The sequence below is a fragment of the Calypte anna genome, chromosome 3 (assembly GCF_003957555.1).
Source record: "Calypte anna isolate BGI_N300 chromosome 3, bCalAnn1_v1.p, whole genome shotgun sequence".
NCBI lineage: Eukaryota > Metazoa > Chordata > Aves > Apodiformes > Trochilidae > Calypte > Calypte anna.
Window position 1 is genome coordinate 41,532,743 of NC_044246.1, and position 17,969 is coordinate 41,550,711.

General features: G+C 38.6%; 1 protein-coding gene across 2 annotated transcripts; it reads right to left on the bottom strand.

The window, feature by feature from the left end:
- Nucleotides 1-1,911: 1,911 nt before the first annotated feature.
- C1D (C1D nuclear receptor corepressor) lies at nt 1,912-16,227 on the bottom strand. Of its 2 annotated transcripts, XM_030447470.1 has the most exons (6): nt 16,059-16,227; nt 8,214-8,297; nt 7,116-7,262; nt 5,710-5,776; nt 5,185-5,240; nt 1,912-2,475 (listed from the first exon to the last, which is right to left on the bottom strand). In XM_030447470.1, the coding sequence occupies exons 3-6, from the start codon at nt 7,260-7,262 to the stop codon at nt 2,308-2,310; spliced, it is 438 nt and encodes a 145-aa protein (XP_030303330.1). In that variant the 5' UTR covers nt 8,214-8,297; nt 16,059-16,227; the 3' UTR covers nt 1,912-2,307. The 2 variants fall into 2 exon arrangements, with proteins under 2 accessions (XP_030303330.1, XP_030303331.1); XM_030447471.1 differs by lacking the exon at nt 8,214-8,297.
- Nucleotides 16,228-17,969: the final 1,742 nt, after the last annotated feature.

Consider the following 17,969-nt stretch of genomic DNA (forward strand, 5'->3'; position numbering starts at 1 on the left):
CTGCTTCAGAAAGTCTTAGCTAATAGCCTTGCATTATTCTTGTTTAAACATTTACTAATGAAACCTGTGTACTGGACAAAGAATTACGAACCTTTTCAGAAACTACCCTTTTAAAACTAAAGCTATAATTGGAGCTTAAGAAGAAAATCATGTAATGGAAATGTCCTTCAGTTTCCTTTTAATTAAAAGCACTGTGCATAACTACAAGCTGAGCTACTAGTTTCCTAAAGACAGTGCTTCTCCCAGGATGTTACCTCCCAGAAAATCTCTACATTGAAGTGCTTCTGGCTTGTTCCTCCTCAGACCACCTCTCCCTCCTATTGGCTTCCCAATTACTTAAGACATCACCTAGCCTTTTTTCTTTTTTTTAATTAATGCTTTAGAGATTAATATTTTGAGCCTCCTGCTTTGCACATGCAGAAATCCACATGAAGTCCATATGTCTGTTTATAATAGTCTACAGCTATCATTTGCAGTATCAGGTTGAGAGAGGTACAAGACAGGACACACATACTTCCAGATAAGCACCGCAGAAACCTGATGTGTACATGAAGGGAAGAACAGCTTTACATGAGTATTGCCGTCTTTGGTTAAGAATACACTTTGGGTCTTTCACATTTTTAACCTTGATCACACACAAAGAAAAACTCATGAATCCAACTGCTTTTGTTTGGCATAACCATTGCATTAACTTGTAGAAATAAATCATTCTCATTTCGGCTTTCAGCTGGCAAATCTTTATGGGCCTTTGACACACATAGTCACAAGAGCAGTCTTGCAGATATGAGGCAACAAAGGTAGGGACCTAAATGAACACTTATACAAGCTAGTTCTCTTGTTAGTTGGACTGAAGAAATTGCTATTTATTCAAAGCAGTTGTCATTAACAAAAATGTGTAAATTCATACCAGTCACTGCAAATGCTTTTAGAGATATGTAACAATTATTCAAGTTTAATAACCTTGTTGAAGTATTAAACTTCTACATTCAAATATATTTTTTCAGAAAGTAAATGATAACAGAAAATTCATTTTAGCACCTAGTTCAGTTTAGACCATATTCTGCATTGCATGATGCAGCAGAACTCTGTAAGGACACTAACCATATACTATATCTCATTCAGCTTGCAGTACTATAGGTATACTGGATTCATTTGTTGCTATCATTTAGTGTTTCACAGAAACATCTCCCAACCAGTTTTGTAGGCTGCTACCAAAACTTCATTTTGGTGAACTAAACCATTTATTCTTCCTTCATAAGTAGTTAAGTAACAGCAAATTGTTAAATAGCTTTTATGTGAATAACTGAGTTTTGTTTTGCAGCATATTGAAAAATGATCCAATGAGGTTCTTCTGAAGAAACTAACACACTGCCTCTCCTAAGCAACTAAGCTTCACATTTTTAGGAGAATAGAATATTTGCAAAACACATCAATAGTTTTTACTGCACCAAGAATGCTTTCCCTTACGAAGATTTGAGAAATTGCAACAGATGACCACACTTTTACCACTCAGAGCACATTTCTGTCTCTCAGTGTCAGCAGTAAGGGAGGGACATTGTGGCCAAAATTGCAATCAAGTTCCTGCATTTGCTGTTTCCTAATAGCTATACTCAGCCTGTTCTTTTTTTGGGGGCCCTATATATTGCCCTTTATGGGTATCTTTTTTTTCTACTCACTAGATACAGTGGCTTAAGAGCTGGAATCCAGGCTGTTTGTTTCTGGCCCTTGAAGCTCAGTTTTCTTAGAGGCAACAGAAATAAAGGAATATAGCATATGTTCAAGTTCAGAAGCTGAAAAGGAAACAGTTCAGGACAGTGAATAAACCTTACAAAACTCTATAAATACCACATTTCATACCATGATGTAATGGGAAAGTAAACATAGAACTGCATAAAGACCACAGACAGGATAGCATTTTTCAAGATTCTTTAATATTCAGGAGATTAAGTATATATAAAAATGTGTCAATTATTCAGCAGTAAATAAAACAAACAAAAAAATAAAAAAGGAATTACTAGGCATTGTAAGCAGAACATTACTAATATCTATTACCAGCAAGTGTATATCAGCTCATTGTTTTTTGACTAATAAAATATTACTTCTCTGGCATCAAATGGCACTTTCAGATACACAAAGAATGTGACTTCGTGACAAGTGTTCTGGACAATATATGATCTTGTAAAACTCTCAAGTGTAACTTAATGAAGATGTTGCTATACAGCACCTCTACAAGATGCATACAGTATACAAAACAAATTCTGAAAGAAGTTACAGGTGTCTCTATTTTATATAAGTGCAAAGGGAAATTCAGTCCATCTTTCTCTTTTTTCCTTTTTTGGTGGTATGTTCATTTTCAGCATTTGGTTCCCAGAGTGCATTTCTTACAAATCTAGAAGCAGCTCCTTTATCAAGTTTGGATGCCTTTTTCTTGTCTGCTATTTCTTTCACCTTATTCATGTATGTTCTTATTCTTTCCTAGGAAAAAAAAAAAAAAAAAGTGTGTTTCCCAACAGTCTCCCGAGATTCCTGCTAAATAACCCCAGTACGTAGGTGTCCACACCATACATTTCTGTAACTATAATATCTAGAAAAGTAGCATCACTTAAATATACAGGAGGCTCTGCAAACGTGAGGCTTCTCCTTTAGCAGATTTTGCATCACCAATATCTGCCATACTAATATTTGCATGAGACCCACCATCATAGGAACCTGAAGTCCTACAGAGATTAAGACTGCATCTAATTTACAGTGAACCAAGGACTGTTCTTGGAAGCAAAGTTAGAAAACAAAATATTGAACTCAGTTTGGGGTTTGGCCTACATAAGGATGGCAAAATAATATTTAGATATGACATATTTATAGATCAGTTACACTGTTACAAGCATTACATTGGCAACTACACGGAGGTCCTGCATCTAAGACCCTGAAACGCTCAAGGGAGCTTATCAAATGAACCTCTTTAAGGAAGTCTGATGAATTTCCAGCTGTAACAGAAGTTCCTTTTACCATCAGAAATAAAAAAGCTTGTTTCCATTGCCATTCCATAAAGCAAGAGAATACTTCATTGCCATCTCAGCCTACCACAGTCAATGTGGCTTTTTTTGAACAAAGCATGGCTTGGCTTCAGCTTCACCCAAGCTCCCAGTTTAACAATCTCATTTGTGTGCCTGCTTATCCTCATCTTACTTCTGGAGTCAATAGAGAAAATGACTTTGAGATAGTGTCTAAATGACTCTAAGATGGGCATCACCCTATGTTGAGTGTTTGCTTTTCTTCACCGATGAGGAAGAACATTTACAGTAATACTTAAAAGTTTGGTTGGTAGATTTCATGTCTTTATATTTAGCCTAATATGGCTTTCAACTCTAGGGCCTTCAGGTGTTAATGTAATAAAAACAGCAAACAAATATAACATAGATATATAGTGCTCTGATACCCAAATGACAAATGTGGGTTAAGAGAGCATTTATGGATACTGCTAGCTAAATAAGTTTTACTGCTAGCTAAATAAGCTTTTTTGAGTCTGTAACAAAAGTTGTGAGGCATACACTATAGAGCTGACTTTCAGTTCTTCAGTTACCATTATAAGCAACTAACTTGTTAAAAAGCTGGCCACTCTTTCTGTATCAAAAACATAGTTTTAAGGAGGAGAGCTTTACAGGGTCTGAAATCATAATTGACTATAATATTTCTTTGGTGACTGAGATGACTAATGAGAACAGATGGCAAACCTACATGCATCAGCATGGGGAAAAGGAGCTGACAAATATCAACATGACAAAAGAAATGAACTCTGATAGCTTGAATGTGAGTTTTATTAATACAGTTTGAATCTCTGTGTATTCCCTCTAGGTTCACAAGGGGAGCAATTCTAAAAAACAAAACAATCATGACTTCTTTTTTTATTCCCTTCTCACATGAATAAGAACATCACAATGCTCTTAGAGGGAAAGAATGTGCATTCATTCACCTTGATACTTGGAAAAGAGAACTGGATAAGAAACTAATCTATAATAGCTCACTCATTCCTCAGAGTTAAAATGACTGGCAATTGTGAAGTTAGATACCAGCATAAAACATTCACAGCAGAAAAGACAAGATTTATTTTTTAGTATTGCTAAATTAACACAATGTTCAGGCACTCTATAATATAGAAGGAACAAGAAACCGACAGAAAGCTCATGAAATATTAACTGCTTCATTTTTTAATTTGATACAGTCTAGACTACTGAAAACCTCACAAAATTAAAAATAGAAGTATTCTTGTTATTCAGGCTTGCTTTCCACATTTTTCAGTCCCATCTTCCATTCCTCTGGTTATGTAAGGATTACTTTTAAGACAAGTATTTTACAATTGCCCAGATTTAATATTTTCATTTACAGAGGAATTAAACTGGGCAGCTAGAAGTTTTGATTTCTATTTTCTTCTTCAGGCTAAATGATTTGATTTTTTTAAGTCAGCAGAATTTTCAAGATAGCTGGCCTTCTATACTGTAGTCATGTATCTAAATGGAATATAAAGACAAACCTGAAAGATTTATTATAGGTTGTAAATATGTCACTAATGCAGAATTACTGGACAATACACATACAACCGGTGCCAAAAAAGCTTTTAGTTTTGTTGCTGGACTGGATTCTTTACTGCTGAGAAAATGAATTAATGGAGGACTTGGAAGGGGGAGGGGGGCTCTTTCCCGTCTTCACTAGTAAATCAACCATTCTATACTTCAGAGTCATACAAAAGTAAAAAAGGCAGCCTCAGAGATTAACATGATTCCAAGTATTTATACAAAAAAACCACCATACTGGAAGTTATAAATTATTATCAGACATGTAACATTTTTCCATTTAACAATGGAAATACAAGTGAAAAGCTACTCTGTTCAGAATCCAATTCTCAAACAAAGGTGCAGAGAAGATGACACCATTCATCTTCTTGTTCTTCTCTAATTTCAGCAGACTCTACAACTTTGCTTTAAGCAGTACTGTTTGAAACTAAAAATATGACTTTCTTAATTTAGAGAGTCCAGCAAGGTATATGAACAGTACCATAACACCACATAGCATATGTGTGCTATTATGGCAACATAGAATTTTAAATATGGATGCAAATATTGTTTTACTTCTATAAAAGGTAACTGTCCTGGGTAAATAAAATATTATATTGCAGTGTAAGAATCTTACCAGTTCTTGTTTCACTGGATGTTCCTTTGGATTGATTCCCTGAGTAGCCAAATATACTTCAAGAAAAAAAAACATGTTTTATTGAAATGAAAGCCTGTGATGACTGAGGACCCACTCAATTCATGACACAGGAAAAATGCAGTTTCCACGTAAAACCATTAATAAGAATTGGAGTTAGTTGTATTGTTAGGCATCTAACAAACTGTGATAATCAAATGTTTTTTAAAAAATGTTAAAAAAACCCACCAATATGGTTAAGCTTTCTGTCCCTAGAAAGACAGAAAAGGTTGCCAAGAAAAAAACAGAAACATCCTCATGCATGCACAAAGTCAGCTTCTCTGATTTCTAATTTTTGATTTGGAGTTTCAACATCATTTAGCCTATAACAGCAATAATTTGGGTCCTAGCAGTAGTTACAAGTTACTAATTATTTGGTTATGAAAGACAAATATTTAATGTTTGCAGCTGTCTAGAGGGTGTTTAAATGGTAACCATAAATCCTGCCTTTTCCTACAACATACTTACCCCAGAACATTGAATTCAGTGTGTACACTGAAACCAAATCCAGCTTTGCTTGCTCAAGAGGCTCTAACTAGAATGAAAAAAAAGAAACACACCACATTTGCACAATTTTAAGCAAGATGTGCACAGATTTTAGTGCCATGCACATTTTATAATTGTGAATGTATCCATGAAAAAAACACACCCTGAATGCGCACATTTTTGCACTGCAGGTTCACTGATACCAGGTCTATGCCTGTTTTCATGCCAGAACAGAACCATTCTCTGCAAGCGTTCATATAATTTTCCCAGTGTGGTGTTAAATGCCACAGCCCCATATGGCCAAAAGCACAAAAATTTCTTGACATATAACTCCTTGACCACTGTTCCCATAGTCAGAAATAAGTCCATATTTTTATACAGAAACTTGATTTGAAATAGTTCTTGCTATCATTGGAAAAAAAAAAAATCCTTAAGATTGCTGAAGCTCAAATGTGACTATAGTATGCTACAGACAATCAATGAGCATTAACACTACCCATGGTAGACTGTGTGTTCAACACATACTGGAATATATTTAGGTCTGTAAAATAAAGGAAAAATAAAGGTAATAAGAGGTTTTTATTCCTTGACTGCCAAAGTCAATTTATTATTTTAGTCCTATAGCATTTTCATAAACTGATAATATCATTGTACAGCTCACTAGTTCTAACACGGATACTGTCAAAAGATCAGTGTTGTCAAGACTGTTTTCTTCATAATTTATTTGCATTAGAAATCCTCAGAGGATAAAGAAGTACCCTTGTGCGCTGGCTTTTTTGTGCCCTAAAGAAAGAAATTACATGTTCGCCTTTTAATGTTAAAAGATAGAGAGGCTTGTATTAAGTCTTCAGGCAGTATTTTGTCCTATCTTTATGCCCTGTAAAAAAACACATTTTACAGACTTGTGCTTATAACATAGCTAGAGGAGACAGCTCAGCTTTTCAGTACCAGGTTCTGCAAAAGTGTAGAATTCTAGAATCAGATAATTTCTCACCGCTTTCAATTTACCTTTACATCCTTCTGGGTATACCAAGTTCCATTAAGTTCGTTGTGAAAAGGTCTCAGACAAAAATGTGAATGACCTCTCCATTATGAAAGAGCACTCAGCATGCACTTTAAGGAAAGTCAGCAGTAAACTAGAATGTCCCCTACCTAAATGACTTGGTTGTAGGATCATGTCCTTTCAGCTTGCAAAACCATGTATTTCATTGTTTTGTTTGTAAGACCACCTGGATATCTTAGAAATGTAAAAGCTTTGAATATTAGGTATCAAGACTAGGAAGTGTTAAATTTATTATCTCCCTGTGCAGTGGTTAGCCTAATAACTGTTACTTCAGATGAGGTTCTCATGTATTCTTGTATTAATAGCAAAAAGGAAGGTGACATACCTTTTGGAGAAGCTCATTCCTGGAAACCGACATCATTGTCTTCAGCATTTCATCTACAGAACCAAGTGATTTTTCAAATGCCACAAGATAATCATGGATTTCAGTGGGATAATCTTCCATATGAACATCATCATCTGACATTTTCATCTGAGAAGAGGAAACAAAACTAATGATCTTTTTCATTATGTCTCTACAGTGTCAAAAGACTATTTTACAATATAAAGCGTTAGCATTCATTCATTAAACATTAGAAGAAATTCCTATTTCTGGGTCTAGGAGCTTATGCCAGTAGTGACACAGTTAAAGGTCCTATAATTTCAGGGATATCTGTTAGCTGCTGTGCAAAATAGCATGAGGGAGCATTACAAATGACACGACTGTAGTACCTATACTTGTAACAGTCCCAAATCAGTATTTAGCTTTTATGGTGTGTGATCCAGAAAGAAATTATTTGCATGTTTAAAAGAAGAGCTCTATAAATCAGAGTATAGAGAGCTACACCAAGCAACAGGCAGGGGGCTAAAAAAAAAATCACCCACCCCCAAAACCCACAACACAAAAACAAACAACAGAACAACAGGAATATGGCTTCAGCCTCTCTTAGCAACAGACATTACTTCAGCCTTAAAGTGGTTATACAGCACCAGTTATGTCAGGGTCAGTTATATTTTCCAATGCTAAATTTAGGAACTGGTCCAAGAAATTCTTCTTGTGAACCCTGTATCCAGTTTTCTGAATTCCCTATGGTCTATCATGATCTGCAATATAACTCCTAATAAGGGTGAGTTGATTTAGGAGTTTCAGAATACTCTGGAAATCTTGTGGATGCATCTATGCACAGCAACAGTGAGATAAGCAAAGACATGAAAAATCCCAAGGCACTCTTTTTTTGATCCCTGCACTTGAAGCAATATGACATGGCTACTGCCAAGCCATCTGGCTGCTGGCTTATAGGCAGTATCTTCAATTTTTTTTCAAATCATAAATCACATATTCTCCTGAGGAGTTAATGTTACTTAAAGCTATGTTACAAATTCTGATTGAGCAACCATTTTTCTAAATGTTAAAAAAATAAAAAATAAAAAATTATTTTCCTACCTATTTGGTGAGCTGCATCAAGAACAGTGGGAGCACCTGGATCACTGCAGCCCTTATCAATATGATAATCCCACAAGCCAGCAGCTGAGTACAGAGGACAGGAAAAAAAGTTGGAAAACTGTGCATTGAAAATTTGATCTATGAACACCAAGCCACACTGTCAGTGCAAACAGCAAGGAAACAGAAAACAGCTGTCACATCAGTGGAGTTTGTTTTAGATAAAGACTTCATCTTTCCCTTTTCCTGGCAAGAGGGTGGCATGTGTGAGAGAGGGGGTTTTTTATTTATATTGTCTCCTGGAGGTCAAACAGGAGGAATATTGAGAAGAAGAACAGTGTGGGGCTACTCAGGCTTGTCTGCAACTCCAGTTTTAACCACACCAGAGTGATTCCAGAAATATGATCAGCCAGTTAACAAGGCCAGTTTCACTGCTGTTGTTTGCATAGTTAGAATTATAATCCTACTCAGCTGCATGACTTTTCATCCTGGTCAGACCTGTTTTTCAGACCGAATACAGAATCACAATGCTAACCATGACATGTTGAAGGCCCTCTCCCTGCCTCAGCACCTAACTCACACATGTAAATACCATTTCAGTCAGCCACAACAGACCTAGGCAAGAAAGATGAATTGGACCTACAAGAGGCTACCCATAGAAAGGCAAAATACCAACACAATTATTTCTGCCACTTAAGATACTATTGTTTGTGTTTCACTCTTTCCTGGTCACCTGCATTATAATACTCATTGTTAGGTTGATTTTTAGAAGAGTTCAAAACCCACTGTTTGTTGTTAGAGCACGAAAAATACTCAAAGCTACAGAAGAAACTAGATTTTCTCAGGTGTTAACACAGTTAAACATGCTTAGAAAGTATCTGCCAGTACACATTTACAGATACAGGGAGAGGGGTGCAATCCAGCCCAACAATGAGCTACAGAGCTCACCACCAGTACAATACTTCATCTACTATAGTCTTAATTTGATGGACATGCATGAACATATCCATAAATTCTAACTTCCCTCTCTCTCTCTCTCTCCTTATCAGGGCATCCAGCCCAGCAACTGCAAGGGGGAAAAAACCTCCAATAAACTCTTGTATCAAGAATGTGTTACCAGTCAAAACTAACTGCAGCTATTTTACTGTTTGCTAGGATAAACAGTTACTAAAGCATGTGTGATATTCTTTCCAATATTCTAAACTAAACCTAAAGGATAGAGAAAGGATAGGAAGACAGGAGGAAAGATAACAGATACAGTCCAAAATGTATTTTTCTACAATTACTGTCTCATGAACCAGAAAAAATTAATGTTGCCCTCATATCATGAAGTATTTACACTGTCACTTGGCAAGGAAAGGAAAAAACTGCATCAGCCTTAAATGGAACAAGATTGCACATTAGCCCACATACAGAACTCTTCATTGATAAGCCTGCTCTTTCTATCCAGGGAGGGGGAGGCATTTGTTGAACTTGGGTTTTCTGTTCATTTCAGCAGGAACTAGCAAGTTCCTACTCCTGCTGTGTAGGGATCTCTCTCTTTTCACCAGACTGTTGTTTCAGCATTACTAATCTCTAAGCAGGGTATGTGACAGTGTCGGCACATGCCAACAATAAAGCAGCAGTCATCAGCCTAAAATACATTTGATAACATTAAATCAACAAGAACAAACTTACAGTACACTAGAAAACATGTACACGGTAAACTCCACAAAACTGTTTCTGCCAAAATCAACATACGGACCTCAAGACTCACACCTGCAGAATGACAAAGCCAAGGATGGAAGGAACTAAGACCACATCAGTGACTCCCTAAATCTACCTAAAGGCTATACTGCCCTCAGTAGTTACGTTTCAGTTATTGAACCACATGCAAGATTTTCCTCAAGTTTTACAAGTATTTATATATTTTGAACAAGTAGAAATTTAATTCAGATCCTGAAGTTAATTCAGATCCTAACAGGTTTTCCCTGTTAGATTTGCAGACTTTAAGCCAAATTTTATTTGGTACAGAGATTCCACTGAAAAAAATTAAGGACAGTAGAAATATTCAGATAAATTATGAAAATACTTGCTGGGCAAGCATGTGAATAATGGCGAAGTCACAGCATTTTCATTATCAAGTAGTAACACTTCTGATGCAGAACACATAATCTGTGGTTGTGTGCATAATTGTAATAATTTGGAAGATCTTTAATATTGAGAGTGCAAAGAAAAATTCACAGCCCATACACATAAAATAGAAAATGCCTACTATGATTAAGGACACTGAGGCAAACAAATAGTGATGAAAACCATGGTATGACTTCATAACATCAATCTACCAGAAACACCTTTACCTTTTAACCCTGAGGTCAAAAACTGACATTTAGTTTTTGGAAAAACAGCATAAGAGAAATATATATTTGAGGAAGAAAAAGTCTTTATGTCAAAAAAAGTAGAACACTTTAATAGAAAACTTCATTGCACATAACTCTGTTCAAAAATGGCCGTATGATTTTGCACAGGTGGAAAATTTCTAAGTAATCTGGAATTCCTGAATATTTTTAATAAGCTGTCATTTATTCAGAAACTTCTGGTTAGAAAACAGGAACACCTTATTTTCTTTCCAGTCAACATAGTATAAATCAGAGCAAGCAATACATTCGACCTGCAAAAAGGGAAGGAGGAAAATATCAGACATTAGGAACCACAGAGAAGAGACAAATATGAAAAGGACAAATCAAGAGAAAATGTATTAAAAAGACTAAATGAGTGACAATCAGTTTGCTCTAGTGCTGATGTGATTATTGATCTGAGTTAAAAGCTGTGTTAAGGAAGTATAAATAAAATACAGAAGAGTGTGTACAACACAACTAGCAAAATCATCTCTCTTCACATTTGCCTTTCAGGAGACTGATGAGAAGAACTCTGCAGATACTTTATAGAAAAGCACACCTGAGACCGGCATACAACAGTAAGAATCAGGAAAAGGGAAACTTCAGACACATTGCAGATGATTACTAAGAATAATCTTTGAATAGATCTGGTGTTTTAACACAAGCCTTAGAAAGTAATTGCCAGCTGCCTTAAAAAGCAAAATCAAACCTCCCTTCCTGCCCACCCCCACAGTGAAACTGTATCTGTCATTCTGAAAGATATAAACTCTAATTAGGCCCTTGGTATCTTCAGGAGAGATTATGCTGAAGATGCATGGTGAAAGTAATGGAAGCTACACACATACATCAACATGGCAGTATGACACTTCAAAAGAATTAAAAAATGCTCTGTGTTAGTGTCATGCACAAGGTTTTCAACTGGAATTAAAACTGCCAAGTTCAGTATTAAAATGGTGTATTTGAAATATTTTTGTAACCTGCAAACAGGAGACACTAAAATAATTTATCATCCTTCATTCTACTTAATATTGCAACTCCTTTCTCACCGTGTTAACTCATACCTATTTCTTAAGCAGTAGAAGGCCTTGACTTTCTACTGAGCTCAGTTACATTTTTTCAGATTAATCATCTAACAAAAGTCAGAATAAACTGTCCTTTTCATGGGTATTTATGGATTACATAGAGAAAACCAAACCAAACCTTTTGGCCAAGGCATACAGAAGTGAATTCAAATTCAAAACAAACGTATTAGGAATATCAATATGACAAACCATTCCTGTCAGCTCCTAAATACTGCCACTGTCCTCCCTCTTGTGAGTGCTAACAACATGCAGTGAATGCAGGCGATGCACAAGAGCAGCAGAGATGTCCCTCCTGCTCCAACGCTGTAGTTCACTGCTGTGGCTACAGGACAACTGAGCAACAAGGAACAAACATCCTAAATTTAAAGCTATCAGAGTTCATTACTGAGTTCTTCGATTACAGACCTCTTTGGGGCACAGATATCCTCTTTATTCCATGTTTGCAAAGCTCTGAGTACAATAGGCTATAATTGGTGACAGACACTCCTCAGCCTTATTACTGCATAATAAATAATCAGCTGCCTTCTAGTCATCACTGTGTCCACAGATCTGTTTTGCTACTAATACCTTTCAAGCCAGCTTGAGGCAGCTGGAGACCACATCTAGTACAATTAGTCAGAGTGCTCTTGCAATGCCAACTCACAAGCTTGTTTGCAAGAAAGATGTCCACTGCAGAGGTAATTAAGCCTGCCATGGAATACCAACTATGCACCAACAGGCTTTATCTTGATCCACTTAAAAATATCCCAGCTCAAGCCATGGTAGTTACCCAGTGCACAGTTTGCACTGTATTCCAAACAGGCAACAGCTGAGCAACCATTTTTAACCCTGTCTTCAGAGCTAGGCTCCAGTCAAGCATTTCAATATGCACAGACGAACGCTACAGAACAGCTCACAGCCATCAAGTGCTTGCTGATGCCACTGAGATAAAGCCTCTTTAGCTTCTAGAGGACTTGCCAGGTTTATTCTGATCTGTTTTAAGGTTAAAATTTAAAAGGAGGAAATAATATTTTTGAGGGTCACTTACACTTCAGCCCATGGGCAAAACAGGCACCTCGTGCTGGCTTAACATTCATTTGTGCTCCAGCTATTGCCACACAAACCTACCTGGATGTAAACCTTCTAATTGATCTGCATGGTTTGTAGAACATTTTTATTCTCTGTAATCAGCTGTCCTAAATTCCACATCTCCGATGACAGTCTTCCTCTTCTGAACGAATCCAATGTACTCTGGCTCTTGTTCATCTCTAGCCTGTCAGTACACTCATCAGATAGTTCAGTGACAAAACCAGCCCTCTTTTGGTGTCCAGAACACTTCTTAATGAGAGGTTTTCATAAAAGCTATCATGCTCAGACTATGCTGTCACAGCTCAGTGCAAGTCTAATGCTCTTAAGTGATGTTAAATTTGTATATCTAAACTGGTCTTTAAAATAAGTACTTTTGGTTGCTCCCATCATCAAGAGTGAATGAAACTGTATTCCAGTGGGGTTTCATTCGTGACAACAGTCAATACTGAATACTTCTATGCTACCAAATTTGCTGCAAATGGGAAACAACCTGCCTCCAATCTACAGCTGCTGCATGTTCTAAATCATGGAGTTTACTACCACTTCTAAAATTTGCTGCCATTTTCCACTGGTATTCTGCATAGGAATATCCAGAATTAAAGCTACAGAGTTTTAAAATTCTTTTAAGCTGCTTAACTCCTTTTTTTCCTTCAGCCACTAGTTCCACAATACATTAAAATGTATCTCCTTTTATCAGAATCCAATTTCCTGCATTTGTACTTCATACAGTACCTTTGTCTACTGTTTAGAACAGCAACCCAAATTGATTTCTGGGTGTTCATGATTTGACTGTGCTACCAAGACTCTATTCAACTACTAGAAGTAGATTTACCCTTTTTTTTTATTGTTGAACAATGAATGTAACAGTAACTGAACAGTAACTGTGGGATGTTGTGCTCTAAACATGTTCTAAGCATCAGTCTTACTGATGCAGGAGAAAATGGGAAAAATCTTTTCTACATATCTTCTAAGCACAATTCAAGAGCTGATAATGTGACAAAAAGGAGATCAATTACTATCAGCAAAGAAAAGGGATGTGCAAAATCACAGAAGCGTGGGAGTAACAGGGGAAAGTCTTTTGGGGACATGAAGTTTTCACAAATGAAATAGATAAAACAAGTTAGGATGAAGAACAGAGATGCACTCAGGACTGGCACAGGAAGAAAGAGCATGGCAGTACCCACAGCCTGACACAGAAGCAAAATCAAAGAACCAGAAAATAGAGGAAGCTGGGAAAATGGGACCTGAGCAATTTCCCAACACAGAGAAATGGAGCTTATACAAAACAGCATGTGTGGAGAATACTGCCTGCATGAAGAGTTAGAGTGAAGTGTGTATCCCAAGGCCCAGCAGAATGCCTCACATTAAGCTTGCACAAGAATGAAGAAAATCAAATAGTTACAGTAAACAAAGAGAGTTGAAAGGTAATAAAGTATGCAACTGCAAAGCTTTCATGGTCTCTTATCAACATCTCCTTGGCATCATGTCTAGAGTTAACCATATGAAGCTACACTTTCATTGTTGCCCCTCCATCAGGTCACCTTTGTTTCTTCCTTCTGTGCCGCCTTTTCCAGCTCTGGTTCTACAACCTCTACATGGAGCTGTGGTAACCAGTACCCCTCCCGTGCATTGTTTATTTATTTGAAAGAATTAATGTTTTTCTCAGCCTACCATTCCATTCCGTACACATCATGCAATTTTCTACTGCTGTCATTAAAAAGAAGCAAATATTCTTTACTAAATTCTGGCAGTTAGGACAAAGTATACACAGATGGAAAACTGATTCTAAAAACCTTAACCACTTCAAAGAGCAAAGCACTTAGCTGAAAGGTCTGTGTGATTTCTGTACTGTATTTCTGATAGGAAGCCTAAGAATTCCTCATCAGCACTTCCAAGTTTCTCATGCTTTGAGGTATAAGCCTTGTGTTAAGTGCTCTCTTATTTCTTTAGCAAGTGCTGTACTGCCATAGGATTAGCCATACACAAATGTTTTACATTGGAAATGTTCTTTCATACTTTTAAAACCAAGAAATGTGCCAGGCACCTTTCAATTTTGATTTACTGTACAATCAAACCTTTCAATTTTTCTCTCCAGAACAAGGCCTTTTAATTAGCATAATCTGAAATTTCATTTGCAAGTCAAAGTCCCTTATTAAGTTGCCAGCAGCAGCTAAGCTTGCTGTCAGAAAGCTGTGACAAAGTATAAGGAAGGGGACATCTTCACCTTTGCAGCAACCCAAGCGAACTGTAACAAGATCTACTTTTACTACAGAGTTCTTGAGCTTTGTAATTTTAATTATCACCTGCCTTTCTGTTAAGGGCTGAACTATTGCAGCCATGGCCTGTATGTGCAAAATGCATGTTGGGTTTGAAAACCACACTATTTTTACAATTACCAAGTTCTCAAGGCTCCTCAACTACAAAAGTGCTTTACCGACTTCTAACAGGAACATAACTGTTTACAACTTGGGCTGTTTAACACCAATTTATGGCTCCTCTGTAAGCCTCGTTCCTCTTATGCCAAACACAAGTTCCTTGATCAAGCACAGACCTGGTGAAGTAGATGCTCTCCCCGGTTTATAACCAAAATTCCTTGTTGTAATAGCTCGTTGTGAAGATGGAAGGTCTTACCAGTCATATAATCATTAAGGTTTGAAAAAAACTATAAGATCATGAAGTCCAACCATCAACCCAACACCACAAAGCCCACTAAACCACGGCCCAAAGTGCCATGCCTGCACGTGCTTTGAACACTCCCAGGGATGGCAACCCCACCACTTCCCTGGGCAACCTGTTCCAACGCTTGACCACGCTTTCAGTAAAAATTTTTTTCTACCGTGGTCCTTTACAAACGGAGTATAACGGGATTTTAGCACTCCCGAATGTGTTCGGTCACAAGATTTCCTAGATGTCTCCGTGAAGTCCCACTCGGGACAGCGGATGGCAGCACACCAGCTTTTTCCACCAACCTTACCCCCCCCCCCTTCCTTCTCAACGGCCTGAAAACCAGAGGGGCCGGGGGGGGCAACCAGCCCTCTTGAGATCACCCACTGGAGGCAGGCTCTGACTCCCGACGAGGCACTTGCCGCTGACAAACCCTCACCACATACGTAGGAAGGCCAGGCCTCCATTTCCCTGCTCCAGGCCCACCACCGGCTGCCCGACCACCCACCGGCAGAGAAAATGGAGGCGGGAGTGGCGGAGGTGGGGGGGGGGGGGAGTGAGGGGGTGTGTAAGCGGCAGAGGCGATCTCGAGGCGGAGGGGAAGGGCTCCCGTTCAGCCGGTGCCGTGGGAACGGACCGGGCACCCCCTCTCTTACCTACGGGCAGGCGGCCCAGCTCCGCACGCGCAGCCAGGGCAGGAGAGAGCGACGGGGGGGGCGGGGCCTCCTCCGGCGCCTGGCGGTGACGTCAGCGCCGTGGCGGTTGGCGGCGGCCGTTGAGGCTGAGGCGTTCGCGGTGGGGATGCTCCGGGTGATGGCGGCCGTGTCCCGGGGTTGCTCCAAGGAACATGGATAGCCCCGGGGGGGCCGTGTCCCGCAAGTCACCGCCTCTCGCACGCTTCCCCCTCTCCTCGGTGGGTGCTGGCAGCGGTGTAGCCGGGATACCGGTGAGGTGACGTGACGTGCCCCTTACAACGATGGCAGCCGCCCCCGTTCGTAACAGAAAGAGCGGGGCCGTTCTATTAGGGCAGAAAACCTGCTTTTCAGCAGCCAGCTTGCTTAAAGTGGAGAGGGCAAACAGCCGGCGTGGATCTGGCTCTTCCCAAACACTTCCACTGGCTTGGTGGAAACTGAGGGGCCCAAACTGGTTTGCGGGCATCAGTTTTTGACTGACCCTGCACATGTTCACCTGAGCCTCGAACGAGGGTTTGTTTCTGATGCTGGTAGCATTTGCACTGTTTTTCCTCAAGATTTCAGAAAGTACATCTGGGTTCAAAATGCACTCGAGTTAGTATTTCCCCACTGTGAGATGGTGCTGACTGTACTGATGGTGCAAATAACATCTGCGGCTCCCAGAGGTATGGCCCACATTTTACAGACTGACATTCTCCTAAATAGAAAAACATAACTCGGTATTTGCATCGAAAGTATTGGCACTCCTAGCCAGAGACCTCTTTCACCTCTTTTCACAAGCTTGTCTGAAGCTTATTGTGACTGAAAACTGAAATCTATCCCCTCCAAGGCAGATTAAGATAGGATCACTGGAGCCCTTCAGTGTGGCTGAAGAGGGCCCATTCCCGACTAGGTTATGCAGAAGTGGCTGAAAAAGTCATGGCTGGTTGCCTGAAGGGAATGTGCTGAGCTGGCTTATTCAGCATCAGGGTTTCTCAAGGAAGAGAAAAAAACAGGTCCAGGTTGAAGAAGGATGGGGTCAAGGCCAAGGAAAGTGGAAGAGTGTATTCGTAGGGGGAACAGGAATAGAAGTTTGTGGTCTTATCTAGCTCCGGTATACTTCTCTGTGCCTCCAATGCAATTTAAAGTATTGCAAACGTGAGCTTCCTTTTAATGAGTTGGTTTACATCTAACTACTACACTATGTCTATTCTAATTAAATCAGTATGAACTGCAAATATGAGTCTCCTTACATGCAGTTGGAAGCATATCTAAAGAACTTCAGATGGAGTGGTTATTCATTTACATCTTGTCATCTCCTTTTCCTCCAGGAGATTTAGAGGTTTAGGTTTTCAGTTTCAACTGAAAATGGCTGAAAAGCAATAGAAATAATTATTTTTATAATGGAGTATATTTTTATAAAAGCAGCAAACACAGATTCTTTAAGAGTCTTCCGGCAGTGTGTGAGGACACACATACAGACAGCAGAACCACTGAAGGAGGAAATTGTAACCCTACTGTCTGCTCATATTTTAGTGTAATAATGTACTGTTGCACTGAATTTTTCATAACCTTATTTTCAAAAAAACATGTCTTAATTGTTTTATATTGCTCATTTTTAATATAGCTACAGAATCCTCTATTGTAGGTAAAAGGGAATTGAGGAATAACTCTTTTATAAAATTCAGATATGTAACAGTCTGAAGGATAGTGGAAGTAGAAATAGCAAGACCTGAACTCTTAAATAAAATAATACTTTGCATTTTCAGTCTGCCAAGTGTCTTTGAGGACCTCAGAACACTTGACATATGTTTAGTTAATTCTTTGCTCAATAGTCACATACCACAGGTCGGGAAATATAGAGAGGGAAGTTGATAGATAGACTAATTGATTTAC